Source organism: Oncorhynchus mykiss, chromosome 13 (genome assembly GCF_057628025.1).
Source record: "Oncorhynchus mykiss isolate SJ-2025 chromosome 13, ASM5762802v1, whole genome shotgun sequence".
NCBI classification, from domain to species: domain Eukaryota; kingdom Metazoa; phylum Chordata; class Actinopteri; order Salmoniformes; family Salmonidae; genus Oncorhynchus; species Oncorhynchus mykiss.
In genome coordinates this window covers 58143029-58158120 of record NC_143034.1, presented here as the reverse complement: position 1 = coordinate 58158120, position 15092 = coordinate 58143029, and the positions used below count along the sequence as shown (strand labels likewise).

General features: G+C 43.0%; 1 protein-coding gene across 3 annotated transcripts in view; it reads left to right on the top strand.

The window, feature by feature from the left end:
* The first annotated feature begins 819 nt into the window (after window positions 1–819).
* LOC110486659 (uncharacterized) overlaps window positions 820–15092 on the top strand; it is a 64976-nt gene continuing 50703 nt past the window's right edge. Inside the window, exons 1-10 of one of the 3 annotated variants that reach the window (XM_021558428.3) lie at window positions 820–1174; window positions 1543–1675; window positions 1921–2086; window positions 2343–2452; window positions 2570–2733; window positions 3091–3110; window positions 3342–3478; window positions 5256–5422; window positions 5686–6966; window positions 11332–13382. In XM_021558428.3, coding sequence (XP_021414103.1) covers window positions 1563–1675; window positions 1921–2086; window positions 2343–2452; window positions 2570–2733; window positions 3091–3110; window positions 3342–3478; window positions 5256–5422; window positions 5686–6966; window positions 11332–11528 — 2355 coding nt within the window. In that variant the 5' untranslated portion in view covers window positions 820–1174; window positions 1543–1562 and the 3' untranslated portion in view covers window positions 11529–13382. Of the gene's footprint in view, window positions 1175–1542; window positions 1676–1920; window positions 2087–2342; window positions 2453–2569; window positions 2734–3090; window positions 3111–3341; window positions 3479–5255; window positions 5423–5685; window positions 13383–15092 lie in introns of those variants that run through there. The other 2 variants (XM_090196902.1, XM_021558427.3) reach the window with 2 other exon arrangements.

The following is a 15092-nucleotide window of genomic DNA, read 5'->3' as shown; positions in this document are numbered from 1 at the left end:
GGGTACCACCTGGGGCCAAAATCAGGCCCTTGCTGGTATAGGGGGACTTCGCATGTCTTCCTTAATCAGTGGTGCCATAAAATGTAATGTTTTTCATAGGGGGGGGGGGTCGTCAACTGTCCTCTCTCAATCCTCAGTGATTCCAGTTTTCTGGATTCAATCTAGACCTAGACATTTGCTAAGTGTTTTATTGCCTCACACGGGCAGCCTAATTCTGATCTTTTTTTTTCAATAATTGGTCTTTTGACAATCACATTTGAGGTGACCCATTGGTGGGAAGAAATATAAAATTGGTCTGCCTGTGTAAATACATTTTAATAGGCTAACATCGTAATATTGGCTTTGTATTTAACCAAAACGTAAGCGTATAGGCTAATCAAGGTCTAGAGAACTTGCACACAACTTCAGTATAGTTGGAATGGGCTCGATCTACAATGATTTGTACCTCAAGCCTGGGTAGTTACAAGCTTCCACTGATGGGTTATTCCCCTCGGTGCCCTGTGCAAGACACCCAGCGTGTGTGTGTGTGTGTAAGGGCACACTTCCCCAAGACCATGAAGGACCACTTCTTACACCAATGTGGTAGATGGCTGAGACGGGGTCCTTTACCCATGGATTATGTCGATGTAACGGTGTTATACATTTGTGTAACGTGAAAGTTAAACTGAAATTTATAAATAACGACTGTCCATTCAAGCAACTGAAACCCAACCTATTATGACCAGGTACAACCAACAGTATTACTAGAACTATAGTACATCCTCTCCTTATTGACAAATGGCCTGTAAGAGATTTCGTAACTGGCGTAAAATTGACCTTGGCACTAGCCAATGAAAAACAACGGATATGGCCCTAGTTCGGTTTCACTGCAGCAGTGTTACTCGCATACCTCAGTGGTTGTTCGCCCAACTTCTGATACGAGAATAACAAACATAAAAAATATATATTTCTTCCCTCGGGTCAGTCGTTTTGCTGTGGAAACTAGCTCATTTGATTACATTTGCAGCGTTGAATTAACGAGGCAACACCAAGAAATTGTGCTGTGTTTCGGCGGATCAGCTAGCTACGTAACGTTAGCTAGCTGACTCGACATCTGACATAGCCAGCTAGCGGATAGCTAGCAACCACTACGGATACAATCTAGCTAACGGCTTTCGTTATCAAATACTCCCAGGTAATGTTATGCTAAATATATCTTCAGACTAACTTATATAAATCAATATAGCTAGTTATATTTATCATGTTTGCTTATGCCCGAGTCAGACGCTAACTAGCTATACTTTCAGTTTAACGCTATGTCCTGCGGTAGCTAGCTGCTAGCTATGATGCTAATTTAGACATCAAAATCAGAAGGCTAGCTAGCTAGCTGGTCAGTTTGCTAGTTTCTAAAATAACCTTATGTTTGAGCTAGAACTAGCTTATCGAAGCCGTACATAAAGGCCAACGTTAGCTTGTATGGGGATACGAGGACAACTTGACTCAGTTGTGGGTGGTTGTCAGTCGCATCGCCCTGTCCCTTGACCCCGACCCCTGTCCCTTCAGCATGCTGATGGTGGGAGGCGATGGAAGGATGCAGTAAAATGAGTGTGATGGAGCTGTGTGAGACGGATGATCTGGCCACCAGCTTGGTGCTGGACCCCTTGCTGGGGTTCAGCACCCATAAAATGAACGTCAGGTAATCTCTTTAAACCTCCTATCCATTACATATTTGACACAAGTGTGTGAAATTACAAACTTTTGCCATAGATGTATGCATTGTACCATTTTTCTTGTGCTTGGTCTTGATGGTTCCTCTATGCGTCTAGTAATCAGTCTTCATCAGGCAGTTAAGGCACAACTTCAGCGTTCTTCAAAGAGAAGTGGAAAAGTTAATTCACAAATGCGAAGAACAGCACACACCTAATCCTTGTCGCCCTGCAGTCCCCCCCCAGAGGTCCGTCGTTGGGGCTACCTCAAAGAGACTCTGCTACGCTTCCAACGCACACATGACTTGCAGGCCACCTTTGAGGCCCTCACAGTGGGAGACTGGGCCTGTGACTACTTCACTGGACTGGGAACACACCGTCTGGAACTACTGAAACAGCATGTAAGTGTGTGTTTGCAGGATTAATTAACCCTGTTATATCAGTGTGCACTAGAAGTACGTTTTTGATTGCCCCTTCCTTTCTTTAGTCAGTGTAATTTCTTTCATTTGTTCATTTACTTTTGTTGCCTCTGTCATTTTTTCTTATTAGTTTGGGCAGTTCGCTAATATGACCTATTTTCACTCTGTGGGTATTCATGATTGTGTGCATGAACATGCTTGGCTATATGCATGGTCTTGACAGCTATTATTTCTTCAGGTGTATCGCTACCTCTGTGCCTTCCTGTTGGATAGTGGTGTCCAGATTGAGTCATGTGACCGATACTCTTCAGAAACCAACGGAGCAAAGATAACCTCTACCAAGCACTGGTAAGGATCAACTTCTTTTAACAGTTGCATTCAATAGTCATGTGTAACTCTGCAGATTAGATACATCTTGTCTGTGTTTTTATATATCATGTTTAACTGTGACGCTGAATGCTGCAGGTTTGTAGGTGAGCGGATGGAGGTTCTGTTGGGTTGTATAGCCGAGCTGAGTCCAGCAGACAGTGCTGTTCTGAGAGCAGGGGTGAATGACTTTAGTGTGATGTACTCCACTCGTAAGCGCTGTGCACAACTCTGGCTTGGGCCTGCGGCTTTCATCAACCACGGTGAGTTTTTCAAGATTCAACCCCAGTTACTGTCTGCCACACTGTACAGGCACTGTACACACACTAAAACAGAAACCCACTGTCCATACACTATCACAGAACACACAGACAGAGCATTTGCTTATGGGATTTCTCTTAATTAGGCAATCCTAACAAGTCATACATTAGATCTAGAGTGATCAAATCAAATGCACTAATCTAATCCTGTTATTTAATGTGCTCCCCTACAGCAGAGCTTCACAGGATTTGCTAATGGTCAATACTTTTATTATACAGACGCATGGCATAATTTCCAGTGTTTTTAAGTTGTTATATCTGTATTGTAACCATACGTTTGTTTCTGTTTCCTGGGTGAAGACTGCAGACCAAACTGTAAGGTAATCAACAATGTTATATATTATTAGTCATGTTACTCTTCTATATTTTTAATCACTCTCTGTGTTTGTTTCTGTTAAGCATTGTTCCCTTTTTATAGAAGTGTTGTTATACATGATTATTGTTATTATCCTCCTCGTCTGTGTCTTTTGTTTGTACTATTATGGTTTTATTGTTTGAAGTGTTACATCCCCAGGGCTAGCGATGTCACCTTGTTTCTTCCTTCTCTCCAGTTTGTTCCTGGCGATAAGAATGGAGGCTGTGTAAAAGTGGTGAGGCCCATCGCACCTGGGGAGGAGATCACCTGTTACTATGGCGACAGCTTTTTTGGAGAAGACAATGAAATGTGTGAATGCTGCACCTGTGAGAGGTGAGAGGATTGAGACATATCTGCTCATTCTCTCAATGACCAGACAGACAGACGTACAGACAGACTGACGTACGTACAGACAGACTGACTGACGTACGGATGTACAGACAGACGTACGGATGTACAGACTGACGTACGGACGTACAGACTGACGTACGGACAGAGACGGACGTACGTACCGACGTACAGACGGACGGACTCACGGACGGACTCACGTACGGACTCACGTACGGACTCACGTACGGACAGACGTACGGACAGACGTACGGACAGACGTACAGTACCAGTCAAAAGTTTGGACACACCTAATCATTCAAGGGTTTTTCTTTAATTTTACTATTTTCTACATTGTAGAATAATAGTGAAGACATCAAAACCTTGAAATAACACATATGGAATCATGTAGTAATCAAAAAAGTGTTAAACAGATAAAAAATAGATATTTTAGATTCTTCAAAGTAGCCACCCTTTGCCTCGATAACAGCTTTGCACACTCTTGGCATTCTCTCAACCAGCTTCACCTGGAATGCTTTTCCAACCGTCTTGAAGGAGTTTCCACTTATGCTGCGCACTTGTTAGCTGCTTTTCCTTCACAATCTCAATTGGGTTGAAGTTGGGCTTTGTGGAGGCCAGGTCATCTGATGTAGCAGTTCATTACTCTCATTCTTGGTAAAATAGCCCTTACACAGCCTGGAGGTGTTTTGGGTCATTGTCCTGTTGAAAAACAAATGATAGTCCCACTAAGCCCAAACCAGATGGGATGGCATATCACTGCAGAATGCTGTGGTAGCCATGCTGGTTAAGTGTGCCTTGAATTCTAAATAAATCACTGACCGTGTCACCAGCAAATCACCATAACACCTCCTCCTCCATGATTTTACGGTGGAAAATACACATGCGGAGATCATCCGTTCACCCACACCACGTCTCACAAAGACAGTGGTTGGAACCAAAACTCTCAAATTTGACCTCCAGACCAAATTACACATTTTTAAGCCCCATCTTCGTATTGGTGTCTTTTAGTAGTGCTTTCTTTGCAGCAATTTGACCATGAAGGCCTGATTCACGTAGTCTCCTCTGAACAGTGGATGTTGAAATGAGTCTGTTACTTATTTGGGCTGCAATCTGAGGCTGGTAACTCTAATAAACTTATCCTCTGCAGCAGAGGTAACTCTGGGTCTTCCTTTCCTGTGGCGGTCCTCATGAGAGCCAGTTTCATCACAGTGCTTGATGGTTTTTGTGACTGCACTTGAAGAAACTTTCAAAGTTCTTGACATCTTCCGCATTGACTGACCTTCATGTCCTAAAGTAATGATGGACTGTTGTTTCTCTTTGCTTATTTGAGCTGTTCTTGCAATAATATGGATTTGGTATTTTACCAAATAAGGCTATTTTCTGTATACTACCCCTACCTTGTCACAACACAACTGATTGGCTCAAACGCCTTAAGAAGGAAATAAATTCTACAAATTAACTTTTAACAAGGCACACCTGTTAATTGAAATGCATTCCAGGTGACTACCTCATGAAGCTGGTTGAGAGAATGCCAGGAGTGTGCAAAGCTGTCATCAAGGCAAAGAGTGGCTATTTGAAGAATCTCAAATATAAAATATATTTTTATTTAACACTTTTTTTGGCTTACTATATGATGTCTCCACTATTATTCTACAATGTAGAAAATAGTAAAAAAGAAAGAAAAACCCTTGAATGTGTGTCCAAACTTTTGACTGGTACTATATAATGACGTGTAATATTATACTATTTCTTTATTATTTAGAAAAGGAGAGGGTCACTTCCGACACAGAGAGAGGCAGCCTGGTTGTGATGACTTTAATGACCTGTCTGGCCAGAAGTACCGCCTCAGAGACACAGACCTTCGTCTTAACAGAGGGAAAGCACCCTGTCCTCCTACATTTCGGCCTACATTTACATTTTCAAATTCAGGTAAGTTTGTGTCTTTCGTTTCAAACGTTAAGCTAATGATGTTCATGTCTTTTAACAATGCCTGAAATTCTCATTCTATGAAGATACAAGTGGGACTACGTATTGGTCATTGAGCAATAAACTGTCTTTATTGATAAATGTATTGCAGATAAGACAGTTAGTGACAGTATGCAACTAGAATGTAATGTTAGGTGCAGTATGCATTTATTTGTTATGCTATTGATTTTGCCTGAATTTCTTAGTTCTTTGTCTTCCTGTCTTAGCTATCCCTTCAAGGAATTCATTTACCCAGCAGATGAAGAGAAATGCTCTGATGATGAGCAGGAAGACCAAAAGGTTGAAACAGGAGGGGCAAAGGAGGATATCGGGAATGAAGCAGCAACGGCTGATAATGCCATCCCTATCAGAGGTGGTGTTGAGGGACCTTCGGGTCCGAGTACGGCGCCACACGTTCAACTTCTTGTTGAGCTGCAAGGACCCCACCAGCAAAGAGAGGGCCTTGCTGCACCAGCTTGAACATGTGGAGACAAAAGACAAGTGGAGGAAGGAACAAGCTGCCCTCTGCTGTACAACCAAAGAGAATGACAAAAAAGAGAAGAGCAGCAATACTTGTGAGTTAAACCTGAAGCCTTTCACTCTTCACCCTTCCTTGTCTTCTCAACAGAATGCTGGACCAGCAGTTTGTGGACAGATACTGGGTGGAAAGCCCCTTCGAGTGGTGGAAAAAGTATCTGTCCAGACAAGGATCTCTTCCAGAACAAGGAGCATGATCAGAAACTGTCACACACGCCAGTCTGTTTCCAGAGCCAAGAAGAACAACAAAATAATTTGCAAGCGCATTGAACTCACCAAACCCATTTGCAGAAAAAGCAACAGCGCAAGTCCTCAGAAACACATGGATAGCTGTAGTGGAAAAGATGCCACGCACAATGTTATCAAAGATATTCATGGTACCAATTGCATAACCATCGAAAATAACACCAGCAGCAACAACAATGATGTGGCATACATCAGCAACAGAACATACACTGGTGGAGGCGGGCCCAAAGGCAGCAAGGCTCAGGATGCAGATCAGAAACCAGTGGGTCTGAAAGTGGAAATCAAAACCATTGGAGAATCGGGGACTGATGGGACACTTGTGGCGAGCAAACCCTCTGGTAAAAGAGTTGAAGTTTGCCAAAGTACTTTGGACAAAGCCAAGAAGCCTGGGAATCACCAGAAACCCATTAGTACTCCCCTTGTCACTACCACCCCTAGCACCATTTCCCTCTCTTCCCCCTCACTTGACCATGTTCCGGTAATGTCAGGACTGAAGCAAGTCACAGTTAGCTTGATAAGAGTGTCTGTGCCGGGAAGTGTAGCAGAAGAAAGGGCCTGTCCAGGATTGGAGGGGAAGGGCATTGTGAGAAGAGAGAGCAGCGTACCAGTGCAAGCAGAACAGATGGCTAGATCAGCTACACAGGGAGGAGAGGCAGACACCAGAGTGTCCAGGTCCCAGCAGAAGTCCATGGAGGAAGCAGGCAGGGAGTTGTCAGACGCTGAAGGTAAGAAAGGGGTGAGGGAAATGTATTTCAAGGCTAAGATTAACAAAGTTGATGTAGGAAGGGAACAGACTGCTGTGGTGAAGGTCGATTTATTACATGGTGAGAAAGGGGCAGGTGAAAAGGTAATTGAAATAGAAGCTGCTGGTGGGGTGGGGGGGGTTAGTGTGGCTGGGAAGGGGCATAGGGGGAGTGTAAAAGACATTGATAGAGGGGCAAAACTAAATAGTAAAAGTGTACAATCTCAAGTTGTTGGCTGTGATAAGAGGGTGCTTAGAGGGCGAAATGATGCAGAAGAACAGCGTAATGGAAAAGCAGGAGGACAAAATAGCAAAAGTTGTGACAGCATTGTCAGAAAGGATGGAGGTAAGAATGAGAGGGTGTCTGAAATGGGGAGTAGTATAACTATGGACAAGAAGGGTGTTGTCATCAAACAGGTGAGGGTTCTGCTTTCTGATATTCTAAGAAAAGAGCGGGATCAGAAGGCTGGGGGCTCAGGAAGTGGGAACACAGGAAAGAAAGATCTAATTTCCTCCAGTCACAAACAAATGGAAGATGGCAGAGATGCAAATAATGATGGAGGGAAAGCGGTTAGGGAACAAATATCTGATGCACAGACAAATAGTTTGCCTCATGCAACAACACAAAGTGGGATAACTTCCAAACGGGGGAAAGGAAGGGCTAATAAGATGAAACTTGAGGGTCCAGGTCAAGACTTGCATATTCACTCGCCACAAAGTAATGATGATTTAATCCCAGCGAAAGATAGGCTTTCCAAGTCTCCCCCTCCTTCTTCAGAATATCTTCAGACACACACCCAGGCCAACATTCCTCTGAAGAAACGGATGTTCCGTAATTCGGTGGAGACTGACTCTGAGCAGAGCATCAACTCTCCTGTGTCAGAGCCATCCTCCAAGGACCTCAAACCCTCCACAGAGCTGAGGCAGAATCTTATTCTGTGTTCAGGAAGAGAAACCAAAGCTATCAAAGTGTTGGAGGACAGCAGTAGAGGTGGGTTGCGGTCTAATAGTGACCCTAAGTCTACCGTTTCAGAGTTTGGGGTCCAATCTCGGACACAGACCTTCAAGAGGACAGCAAAACAAAATGCAACGCCCAGAATGCTGCGTCCCAGAGTCAATCAACTGGAACAAGACCGGCCACGGAGGAGTGCAGGAAAGTATAAAAGAGGGACCCGAGACTCAGAGGTACTGGAGAATGAATCTGATGAGGACAAACACAAAGCAGGACATGGTGAAATCTCACTGGATTCTAAAAAAGAACATGTAAATGAAGGAGAGAAGAAGCCAGAATCACATACTGAGTTACTGAATTCACTCACCTCACAAACATGCAAGGAAGAGAACAGGAAAGGGCAGAGCCTCAACTTCAAAATTCGTTTTAAGAGAAAGAGGGGCAAAGTGTGGGAGTTGGACAGACCTGCAGGAGGAGAGGATTTGATCATTGAAGCAGAAAAGTCTATTGAATCACAACAATTGGAGCCTTATAGGGCCATTTTAGATTCTGTGTCAATCTTAAACTTAGAAATGGAGAAGGGTGCCCAGGCAGATGGGAAGGAGACTCATGATGTACGATTTTGGAAGAGACGTAAAGTTAGACGAGACAGATTGGGGAGTTTGAAAGATAGAGGTCCCATTTTGATGAACAGGCAGAGTGAAGTTGTAGCTGTAGACTCGAAAGAGAAAAAAAAAGGACAGGGGGAGCTCAGCGAGGTAGAGATAAATGAGGTGCTAGACGAGGTTATTTATGGAGTAAAGCAACTGCCAGGAGAAAAGGGCCATACAATTTCTAGTGAGGGTATGTCTGTCGGAGTGGGGGGACTGCAATGTGACTATCAAGTCACACCAAGTCCTGTTAGAATCTGTGAAAAAGAGAAAGATATTCCATCCTTGGCTGAAGACGGAGAACAAGTGAATACTTGTATTGGAGTAGAGAGTACTTTGGTTGACAGTGGGGCACTGCATGAACACAAAGTAAAGGATGAAGACCAACCCTTACCACGGATCAAACTGCGGAGAAAAATACAGGGTGTATGGGAGGTGGACAGCCAGGTGTTGGAGCAGATTGAAGCAGAGTCTGTAAAAGAGAAGAAGGAAATGACATGCGTTAAGCCAAAAGAAGAGTGCCCTTCTCAACCTCCCACCTGCCAGAAACTCAACAGTGCAATCAAGTGCAACACTTTAAAAGATTCCTCTGCTGTTCTTCTGAAAAAAGAACCTCCCCCCCTCACTTTATCTCTCTCACCCTTGACCCTTAACTCACCCCAACCTGTGGGTTCTGATGTGATGGCTTATGCTCCTGAAACAATGAATGATAGGGCCATGCCAAAAATCACTAATAGGGGAGGAAGGGGAAGGGGAAGGGGACGGAAAGAAAGGCAGAAAACAGAGACTGCTCGTAAGGTTGCAACTGGAGAGATGGGAACTTCTTGTCTTAGTCATAACCTGCTACAGATAGACAACAGTCTTTCTAAACTCTCAGAAGGGTTATGTCAGTCACAATCCTTAGAAAAAAACATACCTTCTGATTACACTGCTTCCACCTCAAAGATTCCATCCCAGTCTCAGTCTCCACCGTTCAGTTTTCCAGAAAGGATGCTTTCCACAGAATCCAGCTTTGCTAATTGCTGTGAAGATCTCCTCGACTTCCAATGTCTCAATCTTGAAGGGTTCTATCATCCACAGAACATCCTCCAAACCTCTCCAATAGACCTCTGTCCAATGGATCCACCCAGCGGGCCCTTTAGTAGTCCCCTCTCTCATAGCCCCTCGGATGCTTGGAACCCAGAAACCCCATACCTTGGTCCTCCAAGCCCAGGAAGTATCTTCAATGCAGAGGATCAGCAATTTCTTAATGGTCTTGTGTGCTCCAAAAATGAGTCTCTCCCTTTGGATTGTGGAGTTAAGGATACTTCCAAAGACCGAGGACAGCTCAATGCAAATTTTTGTTTTACACCCCTGAGCAGTGCTGAGGGGACTTTCATGGATCGTTTTTTGATGAAAAATCCTGGGATGAAATTGTCGAAAGAAGATTCTAAGACACAGACCTTATCTTCAGCAGCCAAAACCCACTACTCTCAGAAAGAATCATTCATGTTTAATACAAATACTCCATCCATCGGTTCCCATTCCCACAATACCCCAGTCAATGTTCACCATCAGAGCACCAATGGTACTAAGGCTAGTTCTGCTCATTCCAACTTTTCTAAGGTCCAGCCTCAAGTCAAAACTCCGGGTCCCTTCCACCTGATGAGCTCTTCCAACAAATCTCAATCATTTTCCACCTCTCAGCCAGTGCCAAGTTCCTTCAAAACTGGGCCCCAGAATTACTCAGTCAAGTCCGTCCATTCACCTCAAGTGGTTTCTAACAAGTTTGGCTCACAATTAAATCCTAATGTAGGAGATGCTTTTCGCAACACGTATGACAAAAGCTCCAGTGTGATCCAGAGTGTGCTTAAGTTTCAAGGAGGGAAACCAAGTCAGAATTTGAATAGTGCCCCTTCTAAAGTTAATATTGTCGCTGGCAACCCTAAAATTGCGGCCAAACCTCATATTGCCAAATCTAGGTACAGTGACACTGACAAGGTCCACCAGAGTAACAAATGTTCAGGTTTTAGCACTGGCGGCCATAAAGGTAGCATGCCCAGTTATAGCATAATTTCAGGAAAAGATCCAGTTCGTCTCAATGCATCAAACTACCCCATCAAGTCAAATCTTCCCAATGACAAAGTCCATCCAGATTATTTCCAGACATCCAGTAAAAGTACGACAGCTTTGGAGAAGCTGCCCTCTGACAAACCTCAATACACTGAAACCAGCTTTGGCAGCAAAAACTTCTCCACTCTCCCAAGGCCTTTCTTTTTCCCCAGCCAAGCACCTCAGAGTTATGGGTCTCCTCATGGCAAACGTTTGAACCAGGACAAGCCCTGTGGTGCTGTGCACTCCCAGAACCCTCACTCTTCCTATGCCACATCGGCGTCACCTGACAAACTGTGTTACGATTCCTCAGACTTGACCTTTTCCACCTCGCTCTCTCCCTCTATGTCTCAGCACAATAGCCCCCAAGTAGCACACAGCTCTCCCTCTGGATCACAGACACCAGCAAACAAACAGCATCCCCCCTCCTCCTCCTTCTCCTACTCTTATGGTCACCAAGGTCCACCTTATGTGGTCAACTTTACTGGTGACCACTCAGTCACCATGGGCCTGGGAGATTACCCAGGGTCACCGCCCACCAACTATACGTACCGCTGCCTCATGGAGCCTTCGGGCACCCAGGGGAGGCTGGTTCTGGAGCCATGTGGACCCCAACTCTCACACTCACCATCTTTCTCTGTGGGGGGCTTTTCAGGGCTTAAAGGCCAGGATGACCACTGCAAGAGGGACACACAACCGCAGTGCCAGCCCATAGACCACCCACCAACATCCCACCATGCTCCCACATCCTCCCACTCCTTGAGTACCCCGGTCTCAGACCGTAAGCCCAAAAGACTGAGGCTAGTGGTTACTGATGGGCTAGTGGATCTGGACCTCCAGTATACAGACTGATTTATACCTGTTCTTCTCATCTGACTTTGATGCAGCTTGTAATATATCAACATTATTGTACAGAATTGTTCATGAGGAGCATATCTCTGCCCTGATGTTTTTTTTAAACAGCAATTTACACAGTCTACCTATCATTATGTTTGTTTAATGGTTACTGGTGTTTGTTCTAATCCCTCTCTTGGATACTGTTATGATATGAATGTCTCAGAGAAGGTTTTATTGACATCTGTGTGGATCGAGTAATGCTTATGCTTAACAGTTTTACTTCTATTTATTTTGTGAATACAACCATCTTATGTGTCTGTTCAGTGATTTGCAAGAGGAAAATATGTAGTGAATAGATCTCCACAATGCTTTTCTGGCATGACGTCCTTTCATAGTCTGTCATAGCAGAGGTTAGCCTCAAGGTGGGCACATTGAACCCTCTAGTTAGTAGTATGTGGAGGCCTTCTTATTGTACTGTAACATAGTTGAATGGGTTGGTCTCTGAAGTTGACATGTCAGGAAGATAGGCCTACACAAACCGTTTGCACATTCTACAACATGATTACTTTGACATAAAAATGTGTTTTTAAGTTTTAAAACAAGTGTGTCTCTATCATGTTTCTGTGATTTTGGGCAGTAGGGCTTTGATTCCAGTCGGTTTAAGTACTGTCTACGAGCTCTAAAATGTACAGTTTTATTGGATCTGCTCTCTGTTTCTCTAAGTACATAGACTTGCAAGTGTGTGTGGGAGTGTGGAGGAATTTTAGGTACCATGCTTTTCTGTACATGGTATATTTGTGCACTGCCTTGCCAATTTGAGTGAAGATTAGCAGTCAATGGTGCATTAAGAAATGCACAGTGCATCAACAGTGTGTGTACTGTAGAATGACTTCCAGGCCTGTAAATTCCAGGACAACTCCACTGAGGGGTGGCGTGCATGACATGAACTGCAGCTCTGCAGCCGCTGTCCAGAGCACCCACAGTATACGAGGGAGGGAGACCGGGTGGGTGGGAGACTGACTGCAATGTTTTCTGCAGAATGAGGTTTTATCTTTGGTCTGGTGTAGGTCAAGGGGTAGATGATACTGTATTAGTGTGGCAACTTGGACTAAGTGGTTACATTTTGTGTTCCCTCCCTTCTTTCCCCTCTGTATCCACACTGAGAATACTTGGTGCTTATGGCATTATTATGAAGCAACTTCAAAGCAATCTGTTGTGAGTTAGAACAAGGACAGTGACTTGTTACTTGATAATCTTGCTTTTAGTCTTGTCTCGCTCATTACTTAATTGGATCACACTGGTTAGGCTAGTTGTGTAGATGGTGATCACAATGAAATGTTATCTGAGAAATGTGTAGTCAGCCACGTGGTTGCATGTATTATTTTTACATCCATGAATGAGATTCACATTTTTGAAATGGACGTTGCTCTTACACATTTGTAATGTCATTTGAGCATTCCACTTTCGTCATCTAGACATCGTTCCAGTAGCAATCCAACAGAGGTACTACATCATCTTATGTAAAACCATGAAGCAGTCATGTCTGTCTGTATTATTATTATTATTATTATTATTATTATTATTATTGAAAATGGTGCTTTATTGTAATTTAATATTTTACATATAATATTGATTGTTCCAGATAAGAAAGGTTTGTTTATATTACATGATAGAACATATTGTTTATTTTACTTTTTAAAAATCTAACATTTCATTTATGGTTCCCCAACGTTTCCCCTGGACCAAGATTTAGAGTTGATTCAGGTGGTGATATATAATCAGCCTTCTGAAGAGGTAAACATTCTAATGGTCTGCTGTAGAATTGTAAAATGTAAATCATTAAAGAAAAATGCATTCTTTTTTTGAATTAATCTTTGGATGTGTCTTCACAATTTATTCGTGGTATGACGTATTTATTGGTTCAACAAACCCCCTTGTGTCGTGTGGCATGAAACTGTATTATGAACCATGATTCATTTATAGATTTGTGGATCGTCTGAAGCATGCTATGTTGAACTTGTAATGTTAGCTTACAGTGCCTAGCTAGTTAATCATTTTGCTTAATTAAATACAGTAATTATATTATTTGACTGAATTTGTTTGGTTGCAACCATCATTGTAGTCCACAGAAAATGCTATAAACTCAATATTGACTTATTTGTTCATTCAGCTATTTTGTTATACTGTAGTTTATGACAATACCAAACTTCTAACAGTGTATATGTTTAGGGTGGAAAAACAATATGCTGGTTTGATTGAAAGCTTCCTTCAGGCAACTACTTCCTTATTTACTCAACATATTTACACAAGCTTTCATATTCCTTTCTTGACTGGATGTGTGTCCCTCTCCAGTCTGTAATGTCTTTCTCTCTATCCATACAGGATATGACTGTCATTTACGTCTTGTCACTAAGCCTCCTCCTGTCGGTTTCCCGTCTTCTCCATCACTCAGTTTTCAGTCTTGTTTCTAGCAGCATGTACTTCCCATTGGTATGTTTAGTGCTTCAGATCTTGTGACCCACTTTGCTTGTCTCAGTGGAAAGTGAGGGGTTAAATGTGATGCCAAGTGGAACAGCTTTTCCATAATGAGGACAAGCAGAGCAGAGAAGCAGGCAGCAGAGAGGGAGAGAGAGAGGCGATCTGAGCGTGCTAAGAGACTGGATCCTTTGAGGTGTTTCACCAACCACTGAATGATCATACAGCCCTTAGCATCAATGCTAACACCTGCTGACACCTACATGTACATCAAATCAGTGATATCAATGCTAGTACCTGCTGACACCTACATGTACATCAAATCAGTGATATCAATGCTAACACCTGCTGACACCTACATGTACATCAAATCAGTGATATCAATGCTAGTACCTGCTGACACCTACATGTACATCAAATCAGTGATATCAATGCTAGTACCTGCTGACACCTACATGTACATCAAATCAGTGATATCAATGCTAACACCTGCTGACACCTACATGTACATCAAATCAGTGATATCAATGCTAGTACCTGCTGACACCTACATGTACATCAAATCAGTGATATCAATGCTAGTACCTGCTGACACCTACATGTACATCAAATCAGTGATATCAATGCTAACACCTGCTGACACCTACATGTACATCAAATCAGTGATATCAATGCTAGTACCTGCTGACACCTACATGTACATCAAATCAGTGATATCAATGCTAGTACCTGCTGACACCTACATGTACATCAAATCAGTGATATCAATGCTAGTACCTGCTGACACCTACATGTACATCAAATCAGTGATATCAATGCTAACACCTGCTGACACCTACATGTACATCAAATCAGTGATATCAATGCTAACACCTGCTGACACCTACATGTACATCAAATCAGTGATATCAATGCTAGTACCTGCTGACACCTACATGTACATCAAATCAGTGATATCAATGCTAACACCTGCTGACACCTACATGTACATCAAATCAGTGATATCAATGCTAGTACCCGCTGACACCTACATGTACATCAAATCAGTGATATCAATGCTAACACCTGCTGACACCTACATGTACATCAAATCAGTGATATCAA